The sequence below is a fragment of the Columba livia genome, chromosome 3 (genome assembly GCF_036013475.1).
Source record: "Columba livia isolate bColLiv1 breed racing homer chromosome 3, bColLiv1.pat.W.v2, whole genome shotgun sequence".
Taxonomy (NCBI): Eukaryota; Metazoa; Chordata; class Aves; order Columbiformes; family Columbidae; genus Columba; species Columba livia.
This window is the reverse complement of record NC_088604.1, coordinates 114192554-114209362: the sequence shown is the minus strand read 5'-3', so window position 1 is coordinate 114209362 and position 16809 is coordinate 114192554. Positions and strand designations below refer to the sequence as shown.

At 41.9% G+C, this 16809-nt stretch overlaps 1 protein-coding gene and 1 long non-coding RNA gene across 4 annotated transcripts in view; one reads left to right on the top strand and one right to left on the bottom strand.

Annotated features, from left to right (window-relative positions):
- Positions 1-16809, top strand: part of PCSK2 (proprotein convertase subtilisin/kexin type 2) — a 129609-nt gene that overhangs the window by 89289 nt on the left and 23511 nt on the right. For both annotated transcript variants that reach the window (XM_065059275.1, XM_021290991.2), the window contains exons 6-8: positions 6616-6692; positions 13488-13576; positions 16119-16294. In XM_065059275.1, coding sequence (XP_064915347.1) covers positions 6616-6692; positions 13488-13576; positions 16119-16294 — 342 coding nt within the window. The remainder of the gene's footprint in view (positions 1-6615; positions 6693-13487; positions 13577-16118; positions 16295-16809) is intronic.
- Positions 11812-13475, bottom strand: LOC110360534 (uncharacterized). Of its 2 annotated transcripts, XR_010471766.1 has the most exons (4): positions 13294-13475; positions 12992-13066; positions 12684-12911; positions 11812-11941 (listed from the first exon to the last, which is right to left on the bottom strand). It is a non-coding gene; the product is annotated as an uncharacterized LOC110360534 (long non-coding RNA). The 2 variants fall into 2 exon arrangements; XR_002416480.2 differs by lacking the exon at positions 11812-11941 and having other exon boundaries at positions 12565-12911.

The window sequence follows — 16809 nt, the reverse complement described above, 5'->3', positions numbered from 1 at the left end:
GCTGAGAAACCTTTCAGAAGAAGGAAAATACCCAACCGCTTTTCTGTCTCGTCTGTTCTTGCTTTCAGTTCCTCTGTATCACTAGAACAGCTCTCCCTGTCCTCCCCTCTCCATAACCACCACAGACCAGGTCTGTCTGTTGTAGCCAGCTCCCAAACCATCTAATTCACTTTGATTTCCCTCTTTGCAAGGCTGCCATTTACCTGTTTTGTAACAACAGGATTGATTTAACCTGTTCAAGTGGTCATCATCCTTAATATTCTGCCAAGTTTGTTTTATGAGCACCATTATAACCGTGTGCTCAGTATCCCTGCACTTTGCTGTAAGCACTGCTGATCATTGATCCACTTTTAGTGACTCTGACTGTGATGCCTTTGCGGTTGCAGAGACCGATGTGGGTGTTGGTGCCTGCAGAGCACTCACAGCAGCGGGGAAGTGTTTGCTCTCCCAGCTCAGGTGGCCACTCTTCACCCAGACCATGTCATAGAATCATTTCGGTTGGAAGAGACCCTCAAAATCATCGAGTCCAACCATAACCTGACTCTGGCACTAAACCATGTCCGTAAGAGACTCGTCTATACACCTTTTTTAACACCTCCAGGGATGGTGACTTCACCACTTCCCTGGGCAGCCTTTTCCAATGCCTGACAACCCTTTCCATGAAGAAGTGTTTCCTAATATCCAATCAGAACCTCCCCTGGTGCAACTTGAAGCCATTTTCTCTTGTCTTCTCCCTTGCTACTTGGGAGAAGAGACCAAGCCCCTCCATGCTACAACCTCCTTTCAGGTAGTTGTAGACAGCAAAAAAGTCTCCCCTCAGCCTCCTGTTCTCCAGGCTGAACAGCCCCAGGTCCCTCAGCTGCTCCTCATCACACTTGTGCTCCAAACCCCTCACCAGCTTCATCACCTTCCTCTGAACTCTCCTCAGCACCTCAGTGTCTTTCTTGCTCATGTCATGCTAAACAACTGGGTTTAAATGACTGCTGAGTTTATACTGCAAACTCTGAGGTGTAGGTTTCCTTCCACTGATGGCCAAAATTGTCTTTTATCCATGCCATGATGTGTAAGAAAGAGACCTTTATACTGAATCCTGCCTATCGTATTTGGTGGGAGATCTCGTGGCAGATTTTGGTGGGCTTTGGGAGGAACGAGGGCTCCCCTTCTCTTAAAGCTCATCCCGCCAAGAGGCTCTTAAGTGCTGCCTGCCATCAAAGCTCTGCAAACACAACCTTTGCTGCAGCTCAGCACTCAACATGTGTTTGATGTACTGATAAACTTCTCAGTTATTTCTTACAGGAACATAACTAAGAATAATGGACCTGGATCTCATTGCTCTGCTGCCAGCTTCATACCTCTATTACTCTCTCAACTTCAGAAGGTCACACTAATATATAACCAAAGTATCTGAAGGGGGAAAAAAATCCATGTGTTGGAAAGAGAATGCGGGCCAGGTCTTTAATAAAATGGAACACTAAAGCTAGATGAGGTGTGTGTTCACAGTATTTTTCAGTAAAATTCAATTTCAGTAAAAAGACATTGCACTCTTTGTATTTGCCATTAAGATAAAATAATCCAATGGCTCATATATCTCTAGCCACTCAAATGCCAGGTTTTTTTCTTTCCCTCCCTCTCCCCCCCCATTTAAAGAAATCAAGGAGTTCATTCCATAGTCTGAAGCTTTAAAGCTTTAAATTGGCTACTTGCCATTAAAATCTTTATCAGTAGCTAGTTACTTATTTTATTTTATGAAATTAATGGTCTTAATAACGTGCCACGCTGTGGACATTCAGTACCTCCTCAGTATGTTGCAGGTACAGCTTGAAGATTCTTGTGCACTCCCTCTGAAAACTGAGGAGTGTTTGGCAGTGCACAAATAGGTTTTCTTTTCTTGTAGGTTAACTTGCTTTTGCCTTCAGAGCTCTGACTCTTAAGTAATTAACAACTGGTGACGTGCTTCAGGTTTCCTCCACATCAACCTGGAAATTGCGGAGCAGACTAAGAATGCCAAGAGGTGAATTGTTATAAGCACAAGTTCATTTGGCTGCTTGCTTTTTAATAAAATCACATGCCTGCCTCAATTTCCTATGTGTTTTCTAGTATCAGGTGAAGATGCAGGGAAGAAGAAATGGAGGATATTTCAATGTGCTCGTTTTATTTATAAAGCTTATTAGGAAAAAAGCAATTATCCATTTCTTAAAAATTCTGCCCAGCCTATATTTTCTTTTAGTCTTTTTGCTTCTTTTTTTGTCCTGTTTGACTATGTACCTCTGATCCAAGCATTAGCGAACGGCCACAGTGCGTTAGATGGCATTTAGCTGGATGCGTCTGGACTTTCATTTTGTTTACTGGGAAAACGTTCAATGGTCTTGGTGTCTAAGAACAGAATTGATAATTTCTTCTGTTCTTTGAGGCTTGAAAAAGTTAGTACTTAGATGTACCTCGCTGGTAACATCACTGCTGTGCAGCCAGGTGCATTATCCCCCTGTGAAATAGTTTGTTTCCCTGCAGCCTCCCTTTTGGAGATGCTGAAGTCATGTAACTCATGTCGCCTTTCTGGTTTTGTCTGCAAGGGAGATAGGAAAGAAATTAGAGGAGAAAAAGTAAAATAAGAGGTTGTGTGATGTTGTAGCACCAAGTCTTATGTAGAGAAGATAATCAGTTACTTGACAAAGGAAATCTGTCTAATGTACAAAAAGAACACAATGTAAGATGATCACAGTGATGCAATTTTTCTTCGTAACTGTTACTTTAAAAATAATGCTGCCTTAATGAAGATAAATATAAATGTTAACAGGAGACCTCATGTCTTTTTAGGCTGCACTTTTTGTTTGTTTGTATGTGTTTAAACCTAAGCAGTAGGAAAAGGTTTCAGCTTTGCAAAATAAGCAGCTGCATCAGAAGTGAGACAGTGAATGTGTCTTCCGATAAATTCTAATAGCTGGATTATTAGAATCGTTACCACTTGTTACCTCAAATAATTTTACTGGTAAAAATTAAGCTGTAGTCACCTGTTGGTTGTAGTCAGTTTATCCTCTTTCGGCTATAACTTCACTGGTTTTTCTTTTGACCTAATCCCAGGTGCATGTTGAGTGTTAAGGAAATTGAAGTACGAGGTTTTTCAGTGATACCCACAAAAAGAAGTCACCGTTCCGGTGTGCTCTGTCCTTGCTTGTTCTGTGGCCAAGCAGGGCCGCTGGTATAATAAACAACTGAAAGCAGAATACTGGGAGGGCTTATGTGCACCTCAGGTATTATTCAGGACCCAGGAGACTTCCTTACTCCATCTGTTACAAATGATGCTCTGATGTGTTATTTGGTGACTGTTTTCAAGAGAAGGATGGCAGAAAAGTGTGCTGCTGTCTTATTCATTATTCAAGATCTGTCTGGTGTTGTCTGGCTGAGTATTTTTACTTTTGTGATGTACCTGCAAGAACTGGGTGAGAGACTCATGTTTCTGGAGGGAGACGACAATATTCACCGGCAGTGAATTTGCTCTTTAAGGTTAATATTTTTGAACACAGCCCATGACTTTGTGGATATATGCGTGGTGTCGACAGGGTCTTGAATGCAGCTCTGAATTTGCTGGATAGTAAAACAGAATGTGTAAATTAGTTCATGTAGAGGCAGAACTATTTGAGAAGTTGCAGTTTTTTCTTCATTTCCATTTAAAAAAAAAAGAAAAGAAAAGAAAAGAAAACACAAACCAAAACAAAATAGAGCAGCATGCTTCCCATGGTGGAGGAGATGGCTTACTGTATGACTGCTGACTTAAAAACAGTGCCTCTGTTTTTCATTAATGACCTTTAAGCCTTATAGCATCCCTCCTAGACAAAATATCACGTTGCCTCCTTCTTTGCCTCCTGGTGAGCATATTCCATTTTCTTAAGCTTGTGTGTACAAAGCGGAATTTCATTTCTCCACCACATGACGGTCGGTGTTATTTTAGTACAGTTTCTCCGAGATGTTATATGTTGTAATATGAGCCCAGGGGTTTGCTCATTCTTTGGATCAGTAAAGAAATCAAACAAGCAAAAGGTATCTTTCTGCCTCAGATCTCTAAGGATTTGCTGTTGCCTGAAGAGGATAAGACCAGATACCACGTGTTAAAAATGTTTCTCTTCTTTTAAAAGATACAAATCTTTGGGGTAAATTCATCGGTGCTTTAACATCATGAAGAATCAGCCTGTGACTAGTGGGACGTGTGTCTTTAATTGGTTGTCTGCTGGACTAGCGTGGAAGTACAGGCACATTTCTTGTGTTAGGGAGGAAAAGAGTATGTGAATTATTCTTCAGAGGCTTGTAAAGCTATATAAAAATTTATGGGCTTGCTGCATTATTCAAGGTACATAATTTTATTACAGATCTGAGCAACACAAGGGACAACTGATTTATTGTTATTGTCATATTTCACAGAATGAATGTTTTACAAAGAAGATTTTATTGCCTGTATTTTAGAAAGCACAGGGCAATTCTTTGGAAAATGCCAGTCTAAGCTTATTTTTAAGGAAAGCATTGTTTTATACACAGGCAGAAGTAATCCATTCGTACGTGGTATGCAAGCTATTAGTTAATAAATGATTTAAAGAATGTCATCATCTGATCCAGTACTTTTCTCTTAGCATCTTATTTGGGAAGAGGTACAGGATGCTAGGAGGCAAAAATAGAGACATGCCTTAAAGTACAAAACAGTTTCTTTCTCTGATAGCAAACCAACAATTTTTATTATATAATAGACATTCTTTATAAGTAATTCTGTGTGGATGGTGACTGCTGATAAACAAGAGGAAGGCACAGCACCTTATACCCTTTCAGATTTATCTTCTGTTAATTTGTCTAACCACTTTTTGATTGCATTTAGGCTTTTAACTTCTATATTGCTGGGAGGCAATGAATTTTGTAACTCATTATGTGTTCTGGAGAAAAGTACTTCTTGTTTTCTGCTGCTAGTAATTTCGATGGATTCCCACTAGTTCTTATATTATGAGAAGTAGTAAATAATAACTGCCTGACCACCTTCTCTGTGCTATTCATGATTTACAAACTACTGTCAAATTCTCCTTCTTTCCCTGGCTGAAAAGTTATGTTCTGTTTACTCTTAGCTCATAGAAATTATGCAATCCAAAGTGCTGTATAAGCAGTTGCGGTAATTAAAAGAGATAAATTAAACATACACCTGGGTGCAGAGACTTAAAGCACAGAGAATTTGTGGCTACAGCTGATATTATTGGAAGGCACCTTCAGGCTGAAAATCTTAGTTTAGAGATATGGAGGGATCAATAAAGATACAGAGGGATTCAGCTGTGTCTGAGCTGGAGAACAGCATCAAGCCGTGTGATAGACATTCTACAAATCTCTGCTCCATTCAAATGCTGCAAAATATTTATCATCCCTGCTGAATATAAACACCCAGGCTTTCTGAACACCCAAAAATTGCTGTGCAGTAGCTTGAAAGATACTTAGTTTTACCCTTCAAGGTTCAGGGACAATGTCGTCCCTGTTTTGTTCTGGCACGAGAGTTTTTGAGAGTTAGGGTTTTTGAATGCAAAACCTGAAGGCTTTGGTGCTACCAATGGACTGTTTGTTCCTGTAACCCAGGAACTGAGAATTTGCTGAAGGGAGATGTTTTTAGGAGCAAAGCTATTCATACACGACTCTCAAATTATCTTCAATAGCATGCTTAGCCAAATCTAAAAAAAAAGAATACAAGCACACATTAATTAAGAATTAACATAATTCTATTCCTTGAGTATGGTGTTTATTAAAATATAATTTCTGTGAACGTACACTTGAGAGGAAGCTTTAAATATATTTAAAAGCTCAATTTTCAGTCACCCTTTATTTTTTAATTGAGAAGAAAGTAGATGGCACTTGACTTCTGAAACTTTCCAGTTGCTTCTCAGATAGAGCATCAAAAAGTTGCTGAGTGTCCTTAACTCTGCTGATCGGGCAAAATCAGGAATGATTTAGATTTATATGAAAAGCAGAGACGTGGGATAACATTTTCAAAAGTGCCTGAAAGCTGCATTTGTGAAGCTGTTTGACAACTAAAGGACCAAGAAATTATGCAAAGGGATTTCCAGGCATATGTACTGACCTTTAATGCAGTTTTCACATTTGAATTTAGAGTAGTTTACATTCTTAGGCATTGAAATGCTTTTAGAAGTCTGTTTGTTGTAGTACCACAAATGAGTTTTTCAAGAGTAATTATAAGATGCAAGTCTCAAGTGTCTGGTCACTTCCACCACTGTTTGGAAAAGAGGATTTAACCTTTGTCCTGCCACACCAATTAGCATAACACATAAATGCTCTTTGTAAGTGTTGGTGAAGAGTTCCTCAGTAATAACCTGAGCTCTCACCACCTCACAATTACCCACAGTGTTTAGAAATACTAAGGATGTGCAGGAGACTTTGCCCTCTAGAAAGCATCTTTCCCCAGGTTTGCTGGTGTGGGAAATTGCACAGCACAAGAGGGACCGGTTTGCATCCAGATACATCTTGCAGAACGAAGAGGATGAAGTTTGCTAACGATTCTCAGCTCCCCGTTCCATTTGTGTTCCACTTTGCCCTGCACATCTGTTTTTCTGCTGACTTACTGAACTTCTTTGTGTTTTGCAGAATGCCAAAGCCAGCTACGACTTCAGCAGTAACGATCCCTACCCCTACCCTCGCTATACAGATGACTGGTTTAACAGGTAAATGGATTTTGATCAGCCTGCTCTTCACTTTGCTTTGCTTAAGAAATTACAAGTACGTGCTGGTATTTCTGGAATGCCTGTTTCCTCCTAAATTAAATCATTGCCAGAAGAGAAGATGCAGTCACACTACTGCTTGAAAATTAGAGGTTACTGTTGACTTTTTTTTTTAGGTAACCTCTAATTAGCACTGGATGGCTATTTTATAGTCTATAAATGGAGTTGCTGCTTCAGAGGAGTCTATATGTAGGTTGTTTGAACGGGTGATGGCCACATACCTTTTTCAGTCAGTATCCTATGACATTACAGTAAATCTGTATAGACTGGTTTCCCATCTGCTGTGTCTGAAGCAGTATTGACGGCCAGGTAATGTTAGAGGGAGTAAGCTCAAGACAGGAAAAGGTCTTTTCATCCAGTTGTAGACTAAGAAGGCAGAAAAGCAGCAGGGTGTAGAATGACCAGTTTAAAAACAATTAAATGTTATAATCTGTCTTTTCACCTTAAGAATGGTGTACAGTAGTAGCATTTCGGGCCTGATTCTGAGATATTTCTAGCTGCTGCAGGAATTAAAGACCACGTACACGGACTGGGAACCTGTTCTGTTGTGTTCATAAACCTGAAATGAACAGCGCAGCTGTGCTGCTTGTGTTACTTCTCCTGAACAGACCATGATTGCCCAAGACTCACTCCTTTAGTATGTTCTGAAGAGTTACCAGCAGGAGAAGGTCTAGTCCTCAAGGTATAGTGTAAATAAGAATGGCCCAAAGGGAAAGTCTTCAGATTTTTTTCTCAAAGCTCGTTTTTGGTCAGAATGGAACAGACATGTGCGTCAACAGTTTTTAATAAAACTCCATGCCCTGGATTCTACACCTGTCCCATGAAAAAGCCTCTTCTGTCAGGCTAACTGCTCCTGGGAAGGTTTAACAGCATCAAGGGAGCAGAGTGCAAGGCACACGCGTAGGTGTGTTTATTACCTGGTGATCTCAGCATCCAGCATCTCTGGCTCTGCGGCACACTGCTCATGGTCTCTGCATTTGTAAAAATTGTTTCAGGATATTTTTAATGAAATTTCCAGAAGTCTTCTAGATGCAAATATAATGGCAGTTGCCAGCATTTGCGTAGCAGCACCCCTGAGGATTTGAAAAATTCTAAAGGTTTCAGGGGTCAGTCTTAGCGCTTATCAAAAGGTATTTCAGGCCTATTTGATGTGGTTTTCATCTCTAACTTAGTATGGCTGGTGTGGATGGCCTCTGAGTTTCATATGGGGTTTTTTGTTTTTGTTTCTAAAGAAATCAGTTTTAGTTCTGTCAGAGTGACACAACAAAGTAGTGGAGCAGCTGTGCTTCTACCTCAGGCACAAGCTTCCCGGAATGGATCAAACAGATTTGGGAGCTGTGATGTCCTCCTTTGTAGTCCTGCTATTTTTCAGCCAAAGCAGGATGGCAATGAGATTTCTCCTTCATTTCAGAGAAGGACATCGGACACTTTTAAATTAGGATGAATCCAATTAGTGAATGGAAAGTTGGAGAAAGTCTAGGGCTCTAATTTGTGAAGGTCTGCTGCCTTTCTCACTTTATTTATGCAAAGGATCTTTGTAGGAGAAAGATATCACTTAGCTTTGGGGCAGCACGGAGGAAAATTAAATTTAGCTTTAGTGGCTAATGGTAGCTTGTGCCATTTTCAGTGTGGAACTTCATAAAACTAAGTGTGTTCTGCCAAGCCCCATTAACACTGATTATGCTGCTATTAAGTATTTTATAGTGGGGCAGAATTTGTAGTCCTCACGTCTTCTGCAAGGTGGCCCTGGAGGCAGAGTTACCTCTAAAGTCTCTTAAAACGGGCCTCAAGCATCCTGGATTGGGCAAGAGTTCTGGTCTCCAACTTCAGGCACCCAGGTGAGGAATCGAGGGTGAGCAGCATGGTCATCTGTGGCCGATCTGTAATTTTTGAGAACAACATGATTCCGGTTTTCAGAGAACTGCAACACTTTCCTCTGTTTCTTTTCTTGAGGGGATGGGGAGCTCAGCTCAGCAAGTCAGGAAGAGAAAAGCAATGCAGAAATTCCTTTGGTGATTTCTGTCTTTATTTTTTCCAGAAAAAAATGATATGTAGAAAGTGTAGCATTCTTTTTGATGAACCTTGAGGTCTCTTTGGTGAGACAGGGAATTTTCTGCCTTGCAAGGTAAATAATGGGAACAACACCTTCAGTAAAGCATCCCTTTCCCGCCTGCACAACTCCAGAAGGCTTTCAGGTGCAAGATTTCATGTTTTCTCCAGGCTCAGATGCAAACCAACACACCATACCCAGCTGTTCAGAAGTAGTTTTGACTGTGTTTTTCTCTGCATATTTCTTGGATATACTCTTAATCAAGCTGTTGTTCTCGTATATAAGCCTTTGCCATAATTTCTGACTCCTGGATTATTATTACTGGTAGGTTACAACTGTCTGCTTATGACAGTCTCTCTGTCCATATGTGTAGCTGCAAAGGTGTGTCTGAATAGGGAACAGTTACACAGAAAAGCCATTCAGAGAAACCTGCAATAAAGGCTCCGTTTTGCCCCGTTTGCAGTCAGTGATGTATCTCCCATTTAATTTTATGCATGCAGAAGGATCAGACTCAAAACAGGATAGCGTAATATCCCTTTTCTATAAAGAATACATTTCTGTGTGAGCAATTGAAGTGATTTGTGCAACAAGAAGCAGAGGACTGTTTTTTAAAGAGATGAACCAAGGAGCTTTTGTGAGCTGCCAGCTGCATGTGTGAAGTGTCATTAGACTTTAAGAAAAATCAGGAGAGGTTTTTGCATGGAGTATTTCATTAATCGCAGCTGCTCTGCTTAGAAGCACAGATTCCCCTTCCGCTTTGTGCTTTTAAGGCTGCTGGAAGCACTTTGCCCTTTCCATCAAACAGCCACTGGCCTTCGGGTGAGTTTTGGAAAGAGAGAGTGTGGTTGCTTGGGTTGGGAACTGCAGTTGGGCAGTTCGGCTGATGTTACAGGCACAGAGGTGACAGGGCAGCCAAGGGATTTATTCCTCTGCTTCCATACTGACGGTGTTCAGTCTCACAGCTTGGGGACCAAACCACTTCAGGGGACAGTGGGTACAATGTGGGGCAGAGCTGTGTTTGAGCTTGAGGAGCAGTGGGAGCGGTGAAGGAAACTCAGCCAAGCCGTGTTTCCAAAAGCAGAGGTAGCTCCATAGCACTCAGTGGCTTTCAGGAGCCACTTTGGGAACTGCCTGTGATGTTTTAAGACCTATGGGGAGAGGCTGAGGGAGCTGGGGTTGTTTAGTCTGGAGAAGAGGAGGCTTAGAGGTGACCTCATCACTCTCTAGAACTACCTGAAGGGAAGTTATAGCCAGGTGGGGATTGGTCTCTTCTCCCAGGCAGTTAGCAATAGGACAAGGGGGCATGGGCTTAAACTCTACCAGGGGAAATTTAGGCTGGATATTAGAAAGAAATTCTTTACAGAGAGAGTGATCAGGCATTGGAATGGCTGCCCAGGGAGGTGCTGGACTCGCCGTCCCTGGAGGTTTTTAAACTGAGATTGGACATGGCACTTAGTGCCATGATCTAGTAAACGGACTAGAGTTGGACCAAGGGTTGGACTCGATGATCTCTGAGGTCTTTTCCAACCCAGTCGATTCTGTGATTCTGTGATTCTGTTTTACACCCACTCTCCTGAACCACATTCAGCATCTTGGTGTGTACTATGCTGTATAGTACAGAGGTACCCACAGGAGTCAGAGATAGCTTGGCCTTTCTGCACAGCCCTCTGGTTTCTTGTTGTGAGCAGGCAGAAGGCACAACTCAGGGTTCCCCATCTCAGAGCGTGCAGATTACAAATTTCTGCCATGATATAAATAACCAGTATTTTTTTTTCACTCCTGTAGCCTTTGTATTCTGTATATCCTCTCACGCAGATAAGAGTTAGCTGGGCAAAAATTATTCACTATCATGGAAACCCATATTCTTCAGGGGTAAAAATGTTCCTTACTCATTATAGATCCAAACAAAATACTATTCAGCCAAGGAAAGAATGCCCCTTGGCTTCCAGACAGTGCTCATTAACAGGGTAAACACCTGCTCCCATCCTCCTAATTTTTCAATCAATACAATGGAAACAACATAATCATTGAGAATGTGTATAAACAGATTTAGCAGCTCTTTCTACCTGCAGTGTTACAAGGTAAGTGTCAAGGAGGAGCCACAGCACTAGTGCTGGTTCTTCGTGTATTTGGGCGGAGGCGTAGCGACACCTTCCCCAAAACAGGGGAACGCTTTCCCTTATACAAAGACCCAAATGCTCAGGAGCTGACAATGGATGTGAGTAAAAAGGGGATGGCTTTTACTCCACAAAAGTGTCCGTTTGAGCTTTGCATATTTCACTGCTGCCCAGTGCAAGCAACTAAAGTGGTCAAGACAGGCACATCAGTCCAGTGACTGAGACTGAGCTCTGTACAGCCCTCCCCTGCTGACAGCTGAAGTTGGGAAGGACGGATCCTGTCCTTTGCTCTCTGCAGACGCATTTCAAAGCAGATGAAAAGGAACCTCAGTGAAAACCCGTGCGACCTCTGACACTTTTAAAAAATGTGTCAATAAAAAGACGTGCACAGTCACATTGGCAGTGGGTTTTAGAAATAGAAATAGTTTTCAAAGACAGAGCAAAGTGACATTTTTTTAACTAGTACAGATATGTTATTTAAAACACCTGAAGGCAAACTGACTTTCAATTGAGTTACCCTTTCTCTCCCACCTTAGGTTTTCACAAATGTTCATGTGAAATGTTTGTATTTATATAATGTTTATAGAAAACTTGTCCTGCTCGCTACTATATGGTTTACCTCTGAAGTAACTTGTTCATAGGTTAAAATAATTATTTTCTATCCCCTTGTTTTAAGCATTGAAATAATAGCGAAGAGGTGAACGTTAGAGAGAAAAGCTGTGATTTGTGCTATGACACGGGTCACTTCATAGAAACTACAATGTTTTTATCGGTGACACATGAACAGCAAATAGGGCTAAATTGGAAAAGTCTGCTGTTTGCCATTAATAATTCGACCAAATGCATTTCCACTAACTCACATGTGATTTATTTTCTCCAGTCGGCAGCACAGTATCTAGATGTAGAGCTGCTGGAACAGGTCTGCCTGCAGTCTCCCTCCTGAGGGCCAGTGGGCAGGTGAGGTGGGGGAGCCGACCTTCTGCTAAAACCTGTTCACCAGGAAGGTCCTAATGCAGTTTTTCCCTCTATGAGAGAAAGAGCTCACCTGGCAGCGTCACTGATTTTTTGCACCCCAGCATCAATCAAGATTTTTTTTCAATTTTTTAACAAAGCCATTTATTCTGCTCTGTGGCTTGTAGCTAGCCCACAGGTGAGCAGATAATGAATGCCTGGCAACAGTCTATTTTTTTCACAGTTGCTTGAACAAGGGCATGAGGGAAAACCTGCTTGATTGCTGAAAGAAATTTCTCCAGCAGCTGAATAAGAAATCTGCATTGCTTTCCTCTCTGCCCCCTTTATAAAAGGAACTTGCATGAGTTCTTCACCCTTTCATGATCAAGACACTGTGTACATTTGAGGCCAGACATTTTTTTTCATGGAGCTGCCTTTAAAAATATCCGGGTACTTCCAAGGTACAGCAGGAAAAATAATGTGTTGCTTCTCACTCCCTTATTAATGTTACACTCACCTTTGCCAGAGATGCTTAAAGGGAGAGAGAGAAAAAAGATGATTAAAACAAAACATCCCTTCTGGGATGCTTCATTTGGTATTCTGCATAGCCTTTATATTATAATACAGCACTGCTAATTGCCTGAATTCTTAGCATGCTATAGGAGCAGTTCCAGTTTTAATACACAGAGTGGATTGATGTGAGCAGTAGGATATTGATTCAACATCTTAAGCTTAAACTTGACAGCAGTATGGGTTTTACTAGTTTCTCTGCTGCTGTGGTATTTTTTAAAACTAGATTATACTGTCCATACTTACGTTCTCTGTGTTTTAATTTCTGTGATGAATTAGGAGAAAGGAAAATGTGATCTGCCTTCCTGCAGGACTGTAAAGCAATTCAGAGATGCCAGGTGTTTGTGAGATGCCATGTGTGAGCCCGAACTTGGACCTCCGTGTCAGAGCAGAGGCATGTCCCGTCTGAGTAGAAAGCTGTAGCTCTGTGAGCTGACAGCTGGAGCACCTGGGAATTCTCCTGGGAATGAGGCACTGGAGGACAGGAACGCATATACCGTGGGTCTGGCAAGCCAGCCCACCGCTCTGCTCCCTTCTGCCACCCCACCTCTTACCATAGCATTTCTCTTGTGGACAGGGGTATGCTCCTGCTACGTGTTTGAATAGCAAAAAGGCAATCAGACTTTGTTCTGTGGGGTTCAAAAAAGTGGGTGTCACACTGTCAAGTCACAAAAATGAAGGAATTAATATTGATGTTATTTTTACACTGTTCTGTCAAGGGCCTGCTTCTACTGACTAATAGTTGTTAACAAGGCAGAACCTGTTTGACAGAGTTAAAAAGAAAAGGTCTGGATAACTATAGGACTAAATGAAGCATAAGTATGCATGTTACCCTCAGAGCAAGCATCGCTCATACCGCAGAGGGGAAGTTGATTATCTCCTGCTCATCCACATATCCGAGTACTGCAGCCAACAGTTTCCCTTGGAACTGGTTTCCTTGGCAGTGCTGGAAGCCGATTGTGACGCAAAACCAAGATCGTGGTGATCCAGCTCAGTTCAGGACATGCATTAGGTGAGGTTCATATGGTATCTCTGTCTTCTCTTTTGCAGCCATGGGACGAGGTGTGCAGGAGAGGTGTCTGCAGCTGCCAACAACAACATCTGCGGCGTGGGAGTCGCGTACAACTCCAAGGTGGCAGGTATGGTAGCCATTCAAGGTGCATAAGGTCCTTACAGCACTGCGCCTCAGGCAGAACTTCTGCAGAGACAGGGAGTGTTGCCCAGGACAGGACTACAGGCTGGCACTGGGCCATGTGTTTATTACTTTTCGCAGTAGCAGAGGAGAAGAAATTCGCCGTGGCTTTGACTTTTCAATTGAGGACCTTATATAGGCTCCTTAATAACATCGCAAAGGATCAGATATGCTCCTTCTTATGCCAACTCCTGTTTGTATACTGATTTTCAATGCTTCTTCCCTGTGTTGTTGCAGAATCATTTGTGAATCTCATTTTGCAGGGGGTAAACTATAAATTCCTGCTGCACTTGGAAACAGTGCTTAAAAAGGCAAATTCCATGCTGCTTTTATTCTTTAGACTCTCACAGGGCAGGCCCTGCAGTGCTGTAAATCTCTGCAGTCACTGGTTTCCTCTATTTTAATAAGCAATGCAGAGTGGTGGGAACAGGTGCACAGGATGCAATGGGTGGTGCTTAGTACCCAGCATTCACACCTCGGGGGTATTGGGTTTTTTTACTTCTAACTATCTCATGTCTGCACTGACAGACTGAATGCACGGATTGGAGTGAGTTAGGCTCTTGCACAGCATGTGTCAACTTAATTAATCTAAAGAAATCCAGTTTTCCCACACTAAGACTGTTCCGTGATGAGAACCAAGGTGCAGCAAGCAGAGATAGATGATTATGAATGTCATTTCATTCCCCAGTCCAACTAAAATTCCAGTGTGGATGCCAACGTGCTGTTGAGAGTCAGGAGAAGACTGCGTTCCACCTACCACCTGCACGATCGAAAGCTGAATCTCCACTTAGAAGGGCAGCAAGCAATGTTTGCTAAGCTGTTACCCCAAGAGATATCACTGAGAGCCAGTAACTGGCCACGCAGGTCTAGTGATGTCCCCTTCTTCAGTAATAGTGATGTCCCCTCCAGAGATGGCACATATAATGTTTATATTCTAGCAATAACTGCTTTCAGAGGTGTGTGAATTGAGATGTGGGATTTTGAATGGATCTCATCTGCATTATTGGTATAACTCTACAACTTCAAGCCGATTGCTTAAAAATCAAAAGGCCTGTTCTGATGACCTGCAAATAATCTTCCATACTTGTCTGCTTGGTGCTAACATCCCTAGAGGTGTTTGGAAGTGCCAGCCGGTCCTGCCTGGGGACAGTGTGCACCTGTAGCACCACCACCTGGTCACTGAGGTTCTGGAGGTCCATTAGAGCTGAGAATGCTGCTAACACGATGCAGGGTCCATGTGTGCAGGTGGAACTGGAAGTTGGTAGCAAACAATCTGGGGTATCGTGTTATTTCGCTTTTTGCTCCAGGCTCCTCCTGTTGTTCCCCCACCTCGCTGGGGTCAGGAATTAATTCTGTGTTTACAGTGCAGATCTTTATTGTATAATCATGTGAAGGGATTTCTCATAGAATTTGACTTCATAATTTCTAGCTTGAATGAGCAGATCAGGAATATCCAGTTTTCATCTGGTTTCTATTTAAAGTTTCTACCACTTTTTCCAGCCTCACATTTGGCACATGGGTTTTGTATTGAATATAGAAAAAGCAGTGGCTTCTAAATCAGGGTCATCACTGCCATTCACACTGTGCGGTATTAATTTCTGTCCCATTTGTGTCCTAAAACTGTTGGGGTAAACTGAACTTCAACTCAGGGCTACAAAAGAGAGGTGGGATGTGTCCGTGGTTACTCAGGCCTCACCCAGAGGCCACCGAGAGACTGACTTTCAGTGGATCTGTCCTGTGTGTGGGACATGATGGATGTGAGGGCTTGCGCTGCTCTGTCACACTCTCTGCCTTGCTTAGGGCCAACACTTTGGGGTTTTATGAAGTTGACATGTCCTAGGATTGTATTGCTTAAACTCTAACTCAATTTCTATTGCAGTAGGAGTTAAAGGAAGCAGGTTTTAGTTTGCTTTTTTCTCCAAATACTGGTGATATTTTGCTACTGTGTCTGCATGTTGACACAATGATATTTTTCCAGGAAATTGTGTAGTGTGTTTCCCCTCTCTGATTAAATTCTGGAGTAGAACCAAAATAAACAGAAAAATTACTTGAAAAACTAATGAAGTGTCAGGACATCACTGAGTATAAATTAGATTGGGGAGGGGCCTTAATTCTTTTCCCTAGTTGTTACAAAATAATATTTTAAATACTATTAATATTATTTAAATGCTATGAAATGTTGAGATTGATGAATACTACTGTTTTAAAAGTGTTTTCAAATAGTAGATGGAAAATACTACGTAATTGTAAAGCTAACGAGTGCTTTCTCTTTCTGGGCCACACTGCATTGCTGTGGCTGGGTGTTTAATGCTGCCGTCCTGCTGGGTAAGCACACCCTGGTGAAATGGGAATGGCAAGCACGGAATTACTGAGCAGGTTAAACTGCCAGTGAATTAAAATACTTGTAACGGAGGGACTTCTCCAGATGCTGAGATTTCATCTTGTGGTGGGTAATGCATAATTCATGTTTACGTTGATTAAATCTACAGGTATTCGAATGCTCGATCAGCCATTTATGACAGACATTATTGAGGCTTCCTCCATCAGTCATATGCCTCAAGTCATAGACATATATAGTGCCAGCTGGGGACCAACTGATAATGGGAAAACTGTGGATGGACCTAGAGAGCTAACACTGCAAGCGATGGCAGATGGTGTGAACAAGGTAACAGTCTTACTAAATAAGCTGGGTACTGGGGCAGAATGATACGTACATGCGCTGAAACCAGTGACTTGGGAATACGTGGGCCTTCCATAGACGTTGCAGAACACAATGCAATTATGTAAACTATCACAATTTTCAGCATGTTCCAGGTCCACTGATATTCTCTCAGCAATATTGCTGCATTGCTTTTATTGCGTAGTCTCAGGATACAGTGCTGTCTTGCATGGAACTGTGTTTATCTCTGGTCAGTTTACAAATGTTTTTCGTATGCCATGCAGTCAAAATGGAGGAGCCTGATGCTGTAAATATTCCGCAGGTTGAAACATGCCAGCTGTGCTACTGACCTCACATTGGCTGTTTTGGTGTGCCCCCAGTTTAATTATAATTTTCAATTTGTAGTGTCTTTCAGGTCACTCATGTGTGGTCATTACTATAGCTGTGATTGAATCACAACTCCTCAGGTGTCCATGGAACGATATATTCTCCAGTAGTAGAAGCCTCCTTGTTTATTCCCA